Source organism: Mustelus asterias, chromosome 14 (genome assembly GCF_964213995.1).
Source record: "Mustelus asterias chromosome 14, sMusAst1.hap1.1, whole genome shotgun sequence".
In the NCBI taxonomy this organism is placed as follows: Eukaryota; Metazoa; Chordata; class Chondrichthyes; order Carcharhiniformes; family Triakidae; genus Mustelus; species Mustelus asterias.
Window position 1 is genome coordinate 86,170,706 of NC_135814.1, and position 13,966 is coordinate 86,184,671.

Here is a 13,966-nt window from a genome sequence, read left to right on the forward strand (position 1 = left end):
CAAGTGTTTGTGAATTCTGTTTTGTTCAGCAATGATGTGTGATATCTTATCCCTGGTTCACATGTCTGTGTTTGCTTTTGTCACTTCCCGAGGCAATGGGGACCCTTTTTCATATGTCTTGTGTCAATTGCCTAAGGAAGTTGCATTTAGCCACTTGTAAATAGAGTATGAAACAAGACCATTGGTTCTTTACGGCCTCTAGAACCATGTACACAGTCTGGAAAGACTTCTGCAGATGTCTGATACAGGGCAGTATGGTCTACCTGTATCTTTCTGCACAAACCACTGGAGTTGAGAACTCTGGTTGGCAACCGCCTTGTAAGTTTGGTATGTGATATTGTAACCACAATGATGCCTGAGCAGGTGTTACTGTTTTTCTATCCCTGCTTCTTTGCACTCTGGTTTGGCCTCAACTTCTTTGTAAAGGTGAATGCTCTGAATTGGGGACCTCAGTCATAGCTGATCAGCACTTGAATGTCACATGCCTAAGCTGTCAGGTTGGACCAAACAAATTGAGAGATTGCTCCAAACGATCTCCCCAATCGTTTGGACACTTGTCAAAGGCAAATCATCCCAAACTCTGCTCTGCACCAGCATTTGTTTGAAGCACTTCTGAGATTTTTCATAGAATGATGGAAATTACATTTCATGGGGCCACTTGGCATCTTTTGCCAGTGTTTGTTTTTGCTTCTGTAACCCATCCCCTTTAGATTTTTTTACATTTCTTTTCAAATATTTGTTCCACTTTAAAGGGTGATTTGGTCTCTACCTCGATGGTCACTCGTGTGCATTGTGTGGTTCAAATTGTTCTCAGTTCAAGAATCCTCCTCCCTTGTTTCCTCCAATTTTCCCCTCCTTTTCCGACCCTATTTTCTCCTCAGCCCACAGTTCACACACTCCTCCTCCACTGTCTTTTGCCTCCTTCCACATTTGGGAAGGTTGGAAACGCTCCAAGTCACCAGTCTCCTTTTTTAGTATCTAGTGAAGTGATTTAAGAAAACATACAGATCATGTATGTGTGGGGAATACATGTGTTTGAAAAAGAAAATTGCCTTTCAGTCTTGCCAGATAATGGACTGGACCTTGCTGGAAAACTAATGGTGTACAGTAAATGACGTACATCACTACTAAAGTACAAATTAAGCAGCGTGTTCTGGGATCTTGCTGATCGTTTTATGCTAGTTCACTGTTTGCTTTGCACAAACATCTCCCATTTATTTTTTTGAAAAACCTGCAGGTTTTCACATTTGCTCACTTTTTTTTAATGGGATGTGGGCATAGCTGGCAAGGCCAGTATTTGTTGCCTATCCCTAATTGTCCTTGAAACAGGGTGGCTTGTTGGCCATTGCAGAGGACAATTAAGGGCCAATTGCATTACTGAGGGACTGAAGTCACATAGGCAGGACCAGATGAGGATGGCAGATTGCCTTCCTTGAAGGACATTAGTGTACCAGGTTTTTTTAAAAATTTGACAGTCAATGATAGTTTTGTGATCATCATTACTGAGGCTGGTTTTATATTCTAGATTAACTGAATTGAAATTCCACCAGCTGCCATAGTGGGATTACTAGTCCATGACATTACCACTCCATGTCCCCTTGTTAAACTTGTGCAGAAAGTTTTAGAGTGCAAAACCTCTTTTACAAGAGTGTAATAATTGTTAATACAATTCCAATCAATCTTTCTGATACAGAATTGAAACACTTTAAATTGTTCAATTTCCTTTTTGCATCTAGTCGACTGTTAAAGATTTTGAAAATGTCCAGTTATTCGGGACTCCTTTTTCATTTCCTTTGAATCCTTTTTTTTAGTCTTTTGTGACCTTAATTTATTTTTCTCTGCCTGGTTTTGATTCTTGATTCATCCTCCTTTATTTATAATCGTTAAATTCGCAAGATGGACAGTTGGCCCCACTGTTAACTGTAGTCGTGGATACACCTTTGCGAATGCCACACCGTTAAAAGCTCACATTTCCAGCAAGCTGCATTGAAAAAGTTTTTCTAACTGAAGATTGCAGGAGGGTTTAGTTAATTGGGCACAGTGTGAGATGTTGTGCTTCAGCAAGATCTGGCCTATTCTGCGGTCAAGTTGTCCACAGAAATCAATAACATGTACTATGTGACATCTTTGTTGCGTCATTTTACTCCCCTCTAAAATATATCTATGTTCAGCTGGTCATGTTATACAACTTTGTGGGTTCAACTAATGGAAAGTAAAATACAGTTTGAAGGTGGCCTATTTTTAAGACAGTGACTTGTGAAATGCAGTTGAGTGATCCACTGTCTATTTGGTCTTCATTCACATGATGACAAAGCAGCACACTAAAAAATCTAACCCTGAAAAATCCTAAATAGATGTTCAATTGGGTTTCCCAAGAATTTTCACCGATTGTATGTATTGCAAATATCCTGGTTAACCTCAGCAAAACCTTTGTCTGTTTAGACACTCCCATGCCTCGTTAGGATGTGCAGTAAAGAAAGGCTGCTGGAGGAACGGGTGGAAGGTGCTGAAACCTTGGCATATCTGATAGAACCTGATGTCGAGTTGCAGAGGATTGCCAGCATCACAGATCATCTTATTGCGATGCTCGCTGACTACTTTAAATATCCAAGTTCTGTCAGTGCAATCACAGATATCAAAAGGGTAAGTTTCTTAATTTGACTAGGGGATTTTCAAAGTAACTTTAATAAACTTTTGTAAATTTATTAACGTTTTGGGTAATGTTTGGTATAATGAAGTGGATAAATAGATTCATAGAAATCATAGAAACCCTACAGTACAGAAAGAGGCCATTCGGCCCATCAAGTCTGCACCGACCACAATCCCACCCAGGCCCTATCCCTACATATTTACCCACTAATCCCTCGAACCTACGCATCTCAGGACACTAAGGGCAATTTTTTTTTTTAAGCATGGCCAATCAACCTAACCCGCACATCTTTGGACTGTGGGAGGAAACCGGAGCACCCGGAGGAAACCCACGCAGACACGAGGAGAATGTGCAAACTCCACACAGACAGTGATCCGAGCCGGGAATCGAACCCAGGTCCCTGGAGCTGTGAAGCAGCAGTGCTAACCGCTGTGCTACTGCAAATTGCAGTATTAATATTGATGAGATCCATTATAAAGCCAGCTGTGTTCAAGATTTTAATCTAAACAATTGCACAGTAGTAAATTTACTGTCCCCTAGCATTTCATATTTCTATTGCTTTTGTATTACTCTTACTAACAAAGATCAGCCACAGAACAGTGACCAGCGAATTAATTGTTCCGCTGCTGCCTTCAAGTTAACATCACATCAGTGGGATATAGTCTGCAGGATAGACATTGGTTTTTCCCACCATCTCCAGGAGATGGAGCCCTCCACTTAAAAAAAAAATCTACCCCTTAATTATTACTGATAATCTTCAATAAATCTTCAGCAAAAATAGCTGTTTGAATTACTTGTGCCTTGCAGAGATGGAGCATAATATTTTGGTGTTGCACTACAAAGCTGGCATTTACTTACTGCAATTAATGCACTGGTGTTATGTGCAGTGTCAGTAAAAGAAGATCTGATTTTGCCTGTAATGTTTAGTCTTATTGTAGCTGTGATTTTGAAGTTTAAATTGGAAACCTTTTATTTATGACGGTCCTCTTAAGGCAGTCATTAAAAATGGATAATTGCTGAAGAATTGTTTGACATTTTACAAGTAATTTTAATGCATGAATGCAATAATATTGTTTGAAAGTTAATTCAATTTTGTGTGCTGCTATCCGCTTTATTGATTATTAATTCATTGCAACTGCTACAAAAGTACTTCAATTTTTTGTCTTTCCTAATATTCTTCAGCTTGACCACGACCTCAAACATGCTCATGAACTTCGCCAAGCTGCATTCAAGTTGTATGCCTCCCTTGGAGCAAATGATGAAGACATCCGGAAGAAGGTGAGTCTGGGAGAGGGGCGTCCCCCGGTCCTGGCAACCAACAGGCAGGGAGTGACGTCAACCTGAGAACAAGGTGAAGAGAATTAACAGTGACTTTACGAAAGAGCATAATCAGATCTGAAGAATGAATGGGATTGAGACTCATTTGTCTAGAGAAATGAGTTGTGACGTGTTCATGTTGGAATGACAAGTACTGGTGTTTCCTGTGTTGAACCTGCACCGGATCCTTAAATTACATTCTTTGCATGAGTTCGTAACAGTAGTAACAAAATAAGCACTGTGAAGTGTAGTGTATAGTACTGACTCACATAATGCAGTAGTACTGTAATGCCAGTTATATAAATGCTTGCCTACCTACCTGCTGCAAACCGGAAGTACTCAGCTTCTGTTTCTGTATCACTTTTAATTTGTGGCCTGCTGATGTGTTCATTTGTGTTGCTGATGTGCAAGTTTAATTGTAAATAAAGCTTTGTGCAATGACATTGCTGGTAGCTTGTTTTCTGAATCTACAGTAAAGCAAAACACTATTTCCAGGTAACTTGAATAATGGCATTTAAAATGTAGTTGAATTTTTAATCCGTACACAGTGAGTGATAAGCCACCCAGAATGGCATCTTACCTTATCTCAAATAAGGGAGAACCGTGTTGTGCATGCACGTGTACCCATCAAGACTGAGAGCCACTAATGCTGGAAAATATGCATGCTTCCATATTGCTCTGGAAATGTGACTGAAATCCCAACCTTAAGAGTGTCCTTTTCCTGCAACAATGTGGCGTAATCAGTCTCATGTATTTCCTGTACTCTTTGTGAGCAAGATTGTCAAATTTAACAAAGTAATGCTGTGGACTTTGAAAAGAGTCTGCTCACATTAATTTCCCCCTCCAGCAGTCGTCACCTATGACTTAGAGTGAGGTCCTAGTATCTCACTGATTTGTTAAAATCATTTCCGTTTTTTAAGTTTCGGGTTCAAAATACAGGAAATGGCATTTTGACCTTTTTTGTTCATAAATTGCAACTTTGCAATCATCAGTTTCTAACAGAAATGAGTTGTCTACAGGAATGATAAGTTAGGATGAGCAAATCGTAGATATATCAGAATCGGATCTTGGAGGTGAAAAGACCTAATACTAAACGTGTAGATCCCCAATGTGTTATTCTGTGAGTCTCCATTGTGCTTTTTCTGTGCTGGTTATGTTTGTTACAGAGAGAGTAATATTTAAGTATTGGTCAGGGCTCCTGAAATGCCTTATTTATATAAAATGGCTTTCATTGTGAGCAGTTTCTACAAGTGTGTTTTTCAGCACCTCTGGGCAGAATTTGAGGATGCTAAAGTTAATTGCGAGATAGGTGGGAGGAAGTGAAGAACATCCTTTTAAACAATTTTGAGGTTAGAAAGCACCTATTGCACTAGAGGCTTTTGCACAGTTGTAGTGAAATCATTGTTATACCATGGTTCTTCTTGTGATGTTGGTGTAAAAGTATTTTAAGTTAACTTAATTAACTCCAGTTATAGAATCAACGCTCAGGAAAAGGCTCTTTGCCCCACTTTACTTGCGCTGGCTCTAGGTCTCCAGATCTTGCTGTTCCTACACCCACTTTCAAATTTTGCTATTAAGTTATATTGTCACCTCATTCATCCTGCTGAAGTGAATAATTTCACACTTCTGTGTTAATTTTTAAAAATATTTGTTCATGGGATGTGAGCATTGCTAGCTAGGCCAGCATTTGTTGCCCATTGTTAATTGCCCTTAAGAAGGTGATGGTGAGCCACTTTCTTGAACGTTGCAATCCTTGTGGTGTGAATGCACTTTGAGCTCCCACACTAAGTTTTTGACCCAGTTACAGTGAAGGAACAATGGTGATATGGTTCTGTCAGGATGATGGATGGATAGGAGGGAAACTTGTAAGTAGTGGTATTTGTATGCATCTGCTTCACTTGTGGTAGGTGGTAGAAGTTGCGAGTTTGAAAGATGCTGTCAGAGGAGCTTTGGTGAGTCATTGCAGTGTATATCTTGTCTATAGCACACACTCCTGCCGCTGTGTGCCAATATTGCTGGGAGTGAATGTTTTAAGGTGGTGGCTGGGTCAAGTGGGTTGCTTTGTCCTGGATAGTGTCAAGTTCCTTGAGTGTTGCTGGAGCTGCGCTTCTCTGGACATATTCCATCACACTCTTGACTTGTGTCTTGTAGATGGTGAACAGGTGAGAAGTTGAGGTGAGTTACATTTGCCCAGTTCACCAGTCTGTGTTCTCCAGACATTTGCCCTCACCTGCTTTTGTGCCATTTGCAAGCTTTGAAGTTATTGCCCTGTACGGATCCCAATTTCAGGTTATTAATATATATCTAAAGGAGCAGAGACCCCAACATCAACCCCCGGGAGACACAACTGCATACTTCCCTCCACTCTGAGAAAACAACTGTTGACCACTATCCTTAGTTTTCTGTCCCTTAGCCAATTTTGTATCATCACTGTGTCTTCAATCACACACACGTTTGCTAACAAGTCTATTACTTGTCTATTGCAAGACCCTCGTCAAAAAACTCAATTGTGTTAGTCAAACATATTCTGCAATTAACACCTGTGCTGGCTATCATTGATTAACCCATATTTTTCCAAATGGCAATTAATTTTGTCCTGGATTAATGTGTTGTAAAGTTGTATCATCACTGATGTTCAGCTGACTGGCTTGGTAATGGTTGGATTTCTCTCTCCCTTGTTCCATCCTTGTTGAAACATTTCAAGAACTACAATCCTCTGACACCTCTTCCATATCCATAGAGGATTGGGAGATTGTGGCCAGAATCACTACCCATACTTCCCTCAGCAACCTAGGATGCATCTCCTCGGGACCAGGTGATTTTTGAACTTTGAAAAGTAATCTTTTTATCCTTATCTATGGAATTTCTCTCCTACTTTTGCTGGGCATTGACAGCATCTGCTCTTCAGTGGAGAAACTGCAAAGTGATTATTATGTCAGCCATGCCTCTGCCTCCACCAGAAGATCTCCATTTTGATCCCTACATATGGCTATCCTCTAACTCTCTGCTTATGCAAGACATTTGGCTTTCTTTTTATGTTAACTGCTAATCTATTCTCATGTGCACATTTTGCCCTCTTATTTCCTTTTATAGTTCTCCTCTCTCTTCCCCCCCCCCCGCCATACAATTTGTGTTCAGCTTGCCTATCTACTGAATTATTAATGTGCCATTTATCATAACCCTCTATCCAGTTTCATTTTTAGCTCTATATCTAGAATCATCTGGGGCTTCATCTTTGAAGTATCTTCTTTTTTCTCCCTTGTGGGAATGTGTCTTGTCTGCACCTGAACTATGCCCTCTTTGAAGGCCTCCCATTGTAAGTTAGTTGCTGGTCTTTGATTCGATCCACCGTGGTTAAATACCTTTTTTAGCTGATTGAAATGATCTGTCCTTCAGTTTGGCATTTTGATTATCCCCCAAAAAATAAATGTAATACTGTTTCCCCATATCTATCAAAGAAACTTTGACCGCCTCTATTAAATCGCTTTCTCAACCATTTCTGCTTAGAGGAAAACAATCCCACCTTCTCTCCTCTTTCCACATAAGCAAATTCTCTCGTTCCTGGTGTTGTTCTAGTAAATCTCAGACCCTACTCCAAGTCACTTGACATCCTTCCAAAAGCGTGGTGCCCATCTTTGACTTGCCCTAAATATTCATCAATTATTGGTTAAGTTCTGGGAAATAATTTTCACTGGCCCAATTTTTACCATGTCAGTTTTCGCATGTTATTGCAGGAAAATCTTGTTGCCATGATGGATTTTATATCAGCTGACAAAAAAAGTTGATGAATATTCTACATTTTGTGATGTGGATTTAATCAACTACTTAATATGTAAGTACGTTTCAGAATAATTGCACAGAAATAATGTTCAAACGCTGCACTTCGTAAAGCTTAGGGCAGTTTTAAAGAAATATATATGAATGAGAGATTTACAAATAAAGACCTTATTCCTATATGATTTGAGGATATTCATCGAAATGGGATTTAAATATACCTACCTCCGCAACATGTAAATATTTTTTAGACACACTTTTTCGCCTATTCCTTATGCATCTATTATTAATTAACAACAATGTTATTGACCTCCGTAGTTCACACTAACGTCCTTTTTGCTATAGTGGGACAGTGAATAAAATTGTCTTTTGCACATTGTATTAATGTAACAAGACAAATAAATTATATTTGTATATGGGCACTGACTTATATCTGCATAAATGGGAACCAAATCGATTCAAGATTCACTTATCCTACGCCGTCTTAATCCATTCATTATTCATTTATAAGTGATAGACAGGTGCTCTGCTGCTTATGCTATTGACTGGGAAGTTGAGTTGTCTCATGGTTACTGCTTTTTCAATTCCACCTCCCCCTCTGGACAATTTCATTAAAATTTAAAATATACCCATTCTGCCTTCACGTACTTGCATTTTGCTGTCCAATTAGAAAACACTAGCGTTACTGATCGTCAATAGCTTTGGTTCACAGTCTTGCTGCCCATGCATTGAGCTTTATCTGTAAGGCCACTGAAAGAATATCAATTTAAAAAGGGTATGCCTGAAATTTCTCAACAAAAAGACAGTAGGAATTACATTCTGCATATTATGAAGGTCTGTCACTTAACAATATACAAAATATTTACTATCCAGAGCAAAAGGTCTTGGGCATAATCCTTGAAAAGTACATGCGTATAACACATGCAAAACCTTGAAAGCAAGAGTTTTCACTATGTGGGATTTTGATGCATGACCAAATACACACTAGTACACACACACTTGTGTGTACTTGTATGCTTGAGAATCTCTGCTGTCTCCTACCCATGGCCTGTGCAGTTACACGGCATTAAAATGAGGTCTGTCCTTTGGCTCGGATATATTTATGCATGAATCATCAACGTGGGACTTCTCACATGGCTGTTAATTCATGCATAACTATCGATTGCATTATTTGACATACAAAATCAATCCACGGCAGGTTGAGATTATAATTCTGGAATATTAAAAGAATTAACTAGCACACAGTGCCTAGAATTTTTGGCTATTGAAATAAGGCTTGTTGTTAAGGTCAACATAAATTAATTCTGTTCAAAATGATTTGTTTCCACATCTTATTAATTTTAACTAAGAAGAGCCGCAGGATCCTTTATCTTGAGCCTGTTCAGAGTTGTTGCCAACCTATCAGTTTGTTTTTGATTTATTTTTGCAGTTAGAAAATTAATAGATGTCCTTTTCCAGGGCATCGGTCAGATACTTACTGCATGAAGTCACCTTTTACATCATGAGTTCTTTTGGATTCTTCCCCACCCTTGCTGAAAATGCTTAGTGAGTGTTTTCATTGAGTCCTGAGCCAAATATCAGACGTGATGTAATGCTGGATTTTAATCAATTGCAGTATGAGTAAAAGGGAATATTTTTAGCTTGGTCGCGAAATCCCGCTGTGGTCTGACATTTTTCCCATTCCAAAGTTACTTTCTGGTTTTGAAATAATATTTTGGTGTTTTTCTTTTTGCTGAATGTGTTCTTTTGTACTATCATAGTCATTACTTTTATTCCTTCAAAGTAGATAGTTAACTTTAATTTTTGCAGTGCCGTAAATTCAAAGGAATCCCTTGTTTGGATCTCTTTTTGTAATTGCAAGCTAAGCTGCACAGAGTCTTTTAACAGTTTCAGGTTGGACTGTCATGTAGTATATTACATTCATTGTAGCAATCAAAAAACTTTGGAGCTCCTTTGTTTTGCTGGAAAAAGATCTCATTTGGAAGAATTGTCCTCTTTTGGTAATTTTATGATTTCTTGAAGACTCGTAACCCATCCCATTTCTTAGCAGTGATATTCAGAATAATTGTTCTTCATCAATGTACTTCTCTTTCTTTGCTTCAGCAAAAGGCAATTTCAATTCAACAACAATTTTAAAGTGCTTTACCTGTTTGAGATCTCAATAGTACAGTGCGTTATTAAACTTAATCTTGGTGTGTGTGTAAAAATTATTTCATGGTGCAATAGTCTTTCTGAGGTTGTGGTTAAGGTGCATTGTTGGAGCACAGTAGTTGAAAGCCGTGCGCTGTACCTCCAGTACATCATGCTAAATACTGTCAGAAGTAAAGCAAAAGTGTTCTATTCTCCAGCCAGCACCAACATCCTTCACCTTTTGATACAAAAAGATTCCCCACAAAAATGGAATACTCACTATTTCAAAAACAGATTGAGAATTCAGAAGAACGTGTTTAATTTTAATGTTGATATCCTTGTTCAGAAAACCTGACTTGGGAGTTAAAGAATAAGTTGTAAGTAGGCTGTTGATGCTCAGTTAGTAACTACCATGTCAACTGTTTCCAACTTAGTTTACAAAAACACATTCTCCTGTGGCTTCCTATGTTCAAGTACAAGTCAAAGCAACAGAAAAATACAAATGCCCCTACAAAAATTTATGCCTTAACTATGAAAGTTAGCAGTATTGCCACAAACATTCTGATTTTAACCATTGTTTAATTAGTGATTTGATAAAGTGGGAGATGCAGAATGGTTGAATTGATTACCAATAACGAAAAATTGCTACTGGTTACTGCTGTCATTTTAAAGGTTTAAAATGCAAATCTATTTTTCTCTCATGGGATTCTGTTGTAAATTTATATTCTTTAAATTTAAAGAATAAGTACCTTTGGCACATTGGGTGCATTATAACAGATGTTCTGCCATTGACAATGAATGGGTGAATATTTGTTCATTTTTTTTAATGACAGCTGTAGATTTAGTTATTTTGTTTTATTTCTAATAACCTGATAGTTTTGTGATGAAGGTGTGAATCATAAATTCTCTACTGTAGCAACATATTTCAAGATTTTCTCTTACAGTAAGTACTTTTGTTTGCAAAAGACAAATGATCTAGGGTTATCCTCAGCAACCCAAATATTAGATAACTTTCAAGCTCCTCCTATGCATTTTGAACTGTCAGCTTAGAATAAATTGACAAATTATTATAAAATGGCATTTCATCCCATTTAGAGGTTGCCATCATTACATTGATAAACTACAAATTGTAGAAAAATTATTTCCATCATATCAACTACAGACTTGATTTTGTAATGAGACTTTTAAGATCAATCCTGTGGTAAGATAATATCATAAGAGCAAAGTCAGTACAGCTCATGACTTGTTGAGCATTTAGATTTTTAACAAATTACAAACTGGTTATAGAGCACCATGTCATCAGGGGTATTGAAAAATTGATTATAGTAATTCATAACTTAAGATGTTCGTTATTTCCAGTAATGTTGAAGCATTCATGAACCATAAATTTTATCATGTGTTACATATATAAAATGCAGGTTGGAATGTCGTTCCCTCTGTGCAAAATTAACATTGCTTGAAAATGCATCAGTCAAGTTGTGGGAAAGCTGTGACTTTCCTGTTGGAATGGCAGTCCAAATTTCGCAGTCTGCTATTTCCTATAATCACCAAAATTGAGACAATTGTCCTCGCCTGTCATCCCTAGCTAAATCCTACGAATGCTTCTTAAAAGTTATGTAGGGTTTTTGCACTTAACTATGTATCTGTTTTCCTTTTAATATCTTTAGTTTCATTTACAAACCCTGAGGAAAATTAGTTGCTGTAAGCCGAGCTGTATGAAGGCGAAGAATAGGTGTGCTAGTTAACAGCTCCATTGATAATTCATCTCCTTCATACCTTTGTCAGTAATAGCATCTGGCCAAAAGCCTTGATTTCATCAGTAGATAGTGTTTTAAAAAATATATAAAATGTTTCAATGAGATTCTTTTTAACCATATGCTCATTTTACTCGAATGCTGCTGATGGTGTTAAAAATCAAACTTTAGTAAACCTATATCAAAACTAAAAAAAAAATCATTGAATACTGTAATATGTATATGTTCAGTCATCATAATGTTACAATGGTCCACAATGAACTAGCCATTCCAATTATCCTTCACCAGCTTCTTAAATAACTATGATAGAATGGCTAGTTCATAATGACCCATCGTAAAGTAGCATCACCATGTTTAATTGCTGATTGATTAGTGGGAATATGGTAGTAATGTCTCGTTAATTTGATGGTTACAACTTTGTTAGATTTGTTACTTGGTAGCAATTTCACCTATGGCTCACAGTCCTGTTCTAGCATTTGAGTCCAAAATCTAAGGTGACACCCAAATCAAGTCTAGTGCTTGATGGTGGTGACTTCTTGGGTGAGGCATGAGACCAAGATGCCTATTTCTGTCGATATTAAAGATTGGCTTTGTCAGAGATCCTGGGTACCAGCAACCTTGGGCACGACTTGAGTACAAACAGCGCTAGACACCATGCATAATCCAATACGAGGCCTCTAATGGCTTCCAAACTATGAAACTTCAATCTGAGCATTTTAACTTCCACAGATTTCATTATTCAAAAAGGCCATGCCTACCTCGGCTAATGTACCTGCCGTTTATTGTACTTTGCTATATGCAGAATGGCTTTTATGTTTGCCAACGTAGTAGTAACTACACTTCAAGGGAATTCAGCGGTAAATACACTTCAAGGGAATTCATTCTGGGATATGATCAAGTGCAATATAAAAGCAAGTATTTTTATTGGGAGATTAAGGATTTTGTTAAAGGTATAGTGTGGTATTAACTCTCAGGATGCCTCCGTCCTGGTTCTGCAAATGGCAGTTATTTGGATCGAAGGAACTCTATTCCCATTTTATTTTTATTAAATGCAGTTTCTTGCAAGAATGGCATCCTTATGAGACCGTTTCATTTTTCATGAATACTGAAGTTATAACAAAGTTGTAACCATCAAATTAACGAGACATTACTACCATATTCCCACTAATCAATCAGCAATTAAACATGGTGATGCTACTTTACGATGGGTCATTGTGAACTAGCCATTCTATCATAGTTATTTAAGAAGCTGGTGAAGGATAATTGGAATGGCTAGTTCATTGTGGACCATTGTAACATTATGATGACTGAACATATACATATTACAGTATTCAATAGGGGGCACAGCCTGATTTAGGAGCAAATCAGAGTGAAATGTCTTGAAGGAAACTTAGCACTGGAGTTTTGTCTGGCCCTGGCTATTGATATATTACAACGGTTGCTAAAAGTCTGTATAGTATAAGTGCAGCCTAAGGAAGGCAAGATTTTCAGAGAATCCAACGTTCTTATAGCTCTATTGCGTTATACCAGCTATTGCGCAGAAGAGGCAAATCTTATTTACACCGGCGTGCCAGCCATAAGCTATGGGGACTGTAGGTTCTGTCCTACTGCAAAATGTTTTGAGAGGATTTTAAATAACGTGCACAAGCTGCACTTTCAGTTAAAGAAATGTAATTCTGTCCATGTCTGTAGTAACTTAAGATGCATCAACCTAAGTTGCTTATATTTAGATCCTTTTGCTTCTGGGCACAGGTGTATTTAGATTCAAGTTACCACTGTCTTTCTCTTTCGCCGACCCTCGCCATCCCCTGCACCCCAACCCTCCAGTTTCAGTTCTTAACCTAGATGTTTCTTCATAGAGAAACAGAGCGAGTCTGATTTTTAGGGGTTGACTTGAAGAAGCAGAGATTTCTTGCCAGTTTGCTTGGCTAGAAAATTAAGAGGGTTTCAACAGTATTTTTGTGCTGTTATCATCAGTCTTCAGCATGGGTTCAGCACTATTAGCCTCTGTTATCATTGTTTTCATTTCATTGAACTCCATGTTATGATTAAAAGTTGATTATTGGAGGGTGCAATTTAATGTTGAGATTAAAAATAGAAATTTGTACCTGCTGGAGATCTGAAATTAAAAACAAAAGGAAACTATAAATACACAGCAGGTCTGAGGCATTTGAAAGGAAGTGTATTTGGTGAACAGATTTTCCTTAAGTCTGCTCTCGAAGAATTTTGGTGAAAGTAAAGAGTGTTATGAGCAATGTGCATCACTCCTTGTCTCAGTATTATTGTTGAATGCGTTCAGGGAAATATCTATAAATCTTCAGATGCAGGACAAACCGGTTCT

At 37.9% G+C, this 13,966-nt stretch overlaps 1 protein-coding gene across 22 annotated transcripts in view; it reads left to right on the plus strand.

Moving 5' to 3' along the window:
* Nucleotides 1-13,966, plus strand: part of armc8 (armadillo repeat containing 8) — a 107,003-nt gene that overhangs the window by 38,725 nt on the left and 54,312 nt on the right. For 16 of the 22 annotated variants that reach the window (XR_013499562.1, XR_013499563.1, XR_013499561.1 and 13 more), the window contains 2 exons: nt 2,443-2,643; nt 3,833-3,928. Coding sequence is in view for 19 of the 22 variants with exons in the window: in XM_078228773.1 (XP_078084899.1) it covers nt 2,443-2,643; nt 3,833-3,928 (297 nt within the window). In the remaining 3 variants the exon portion in view is untranslated. Of the gene's footprint in view, nt 1-2,442; nt 2,644-3,832; nt 4,411-13,966 lie in introns of those variants that run through there. The other 6 variants (XM_078228788.1, XM_078228785.1, XM_078228783.1 and 3 more) reach the window with 1 other exon arrangement.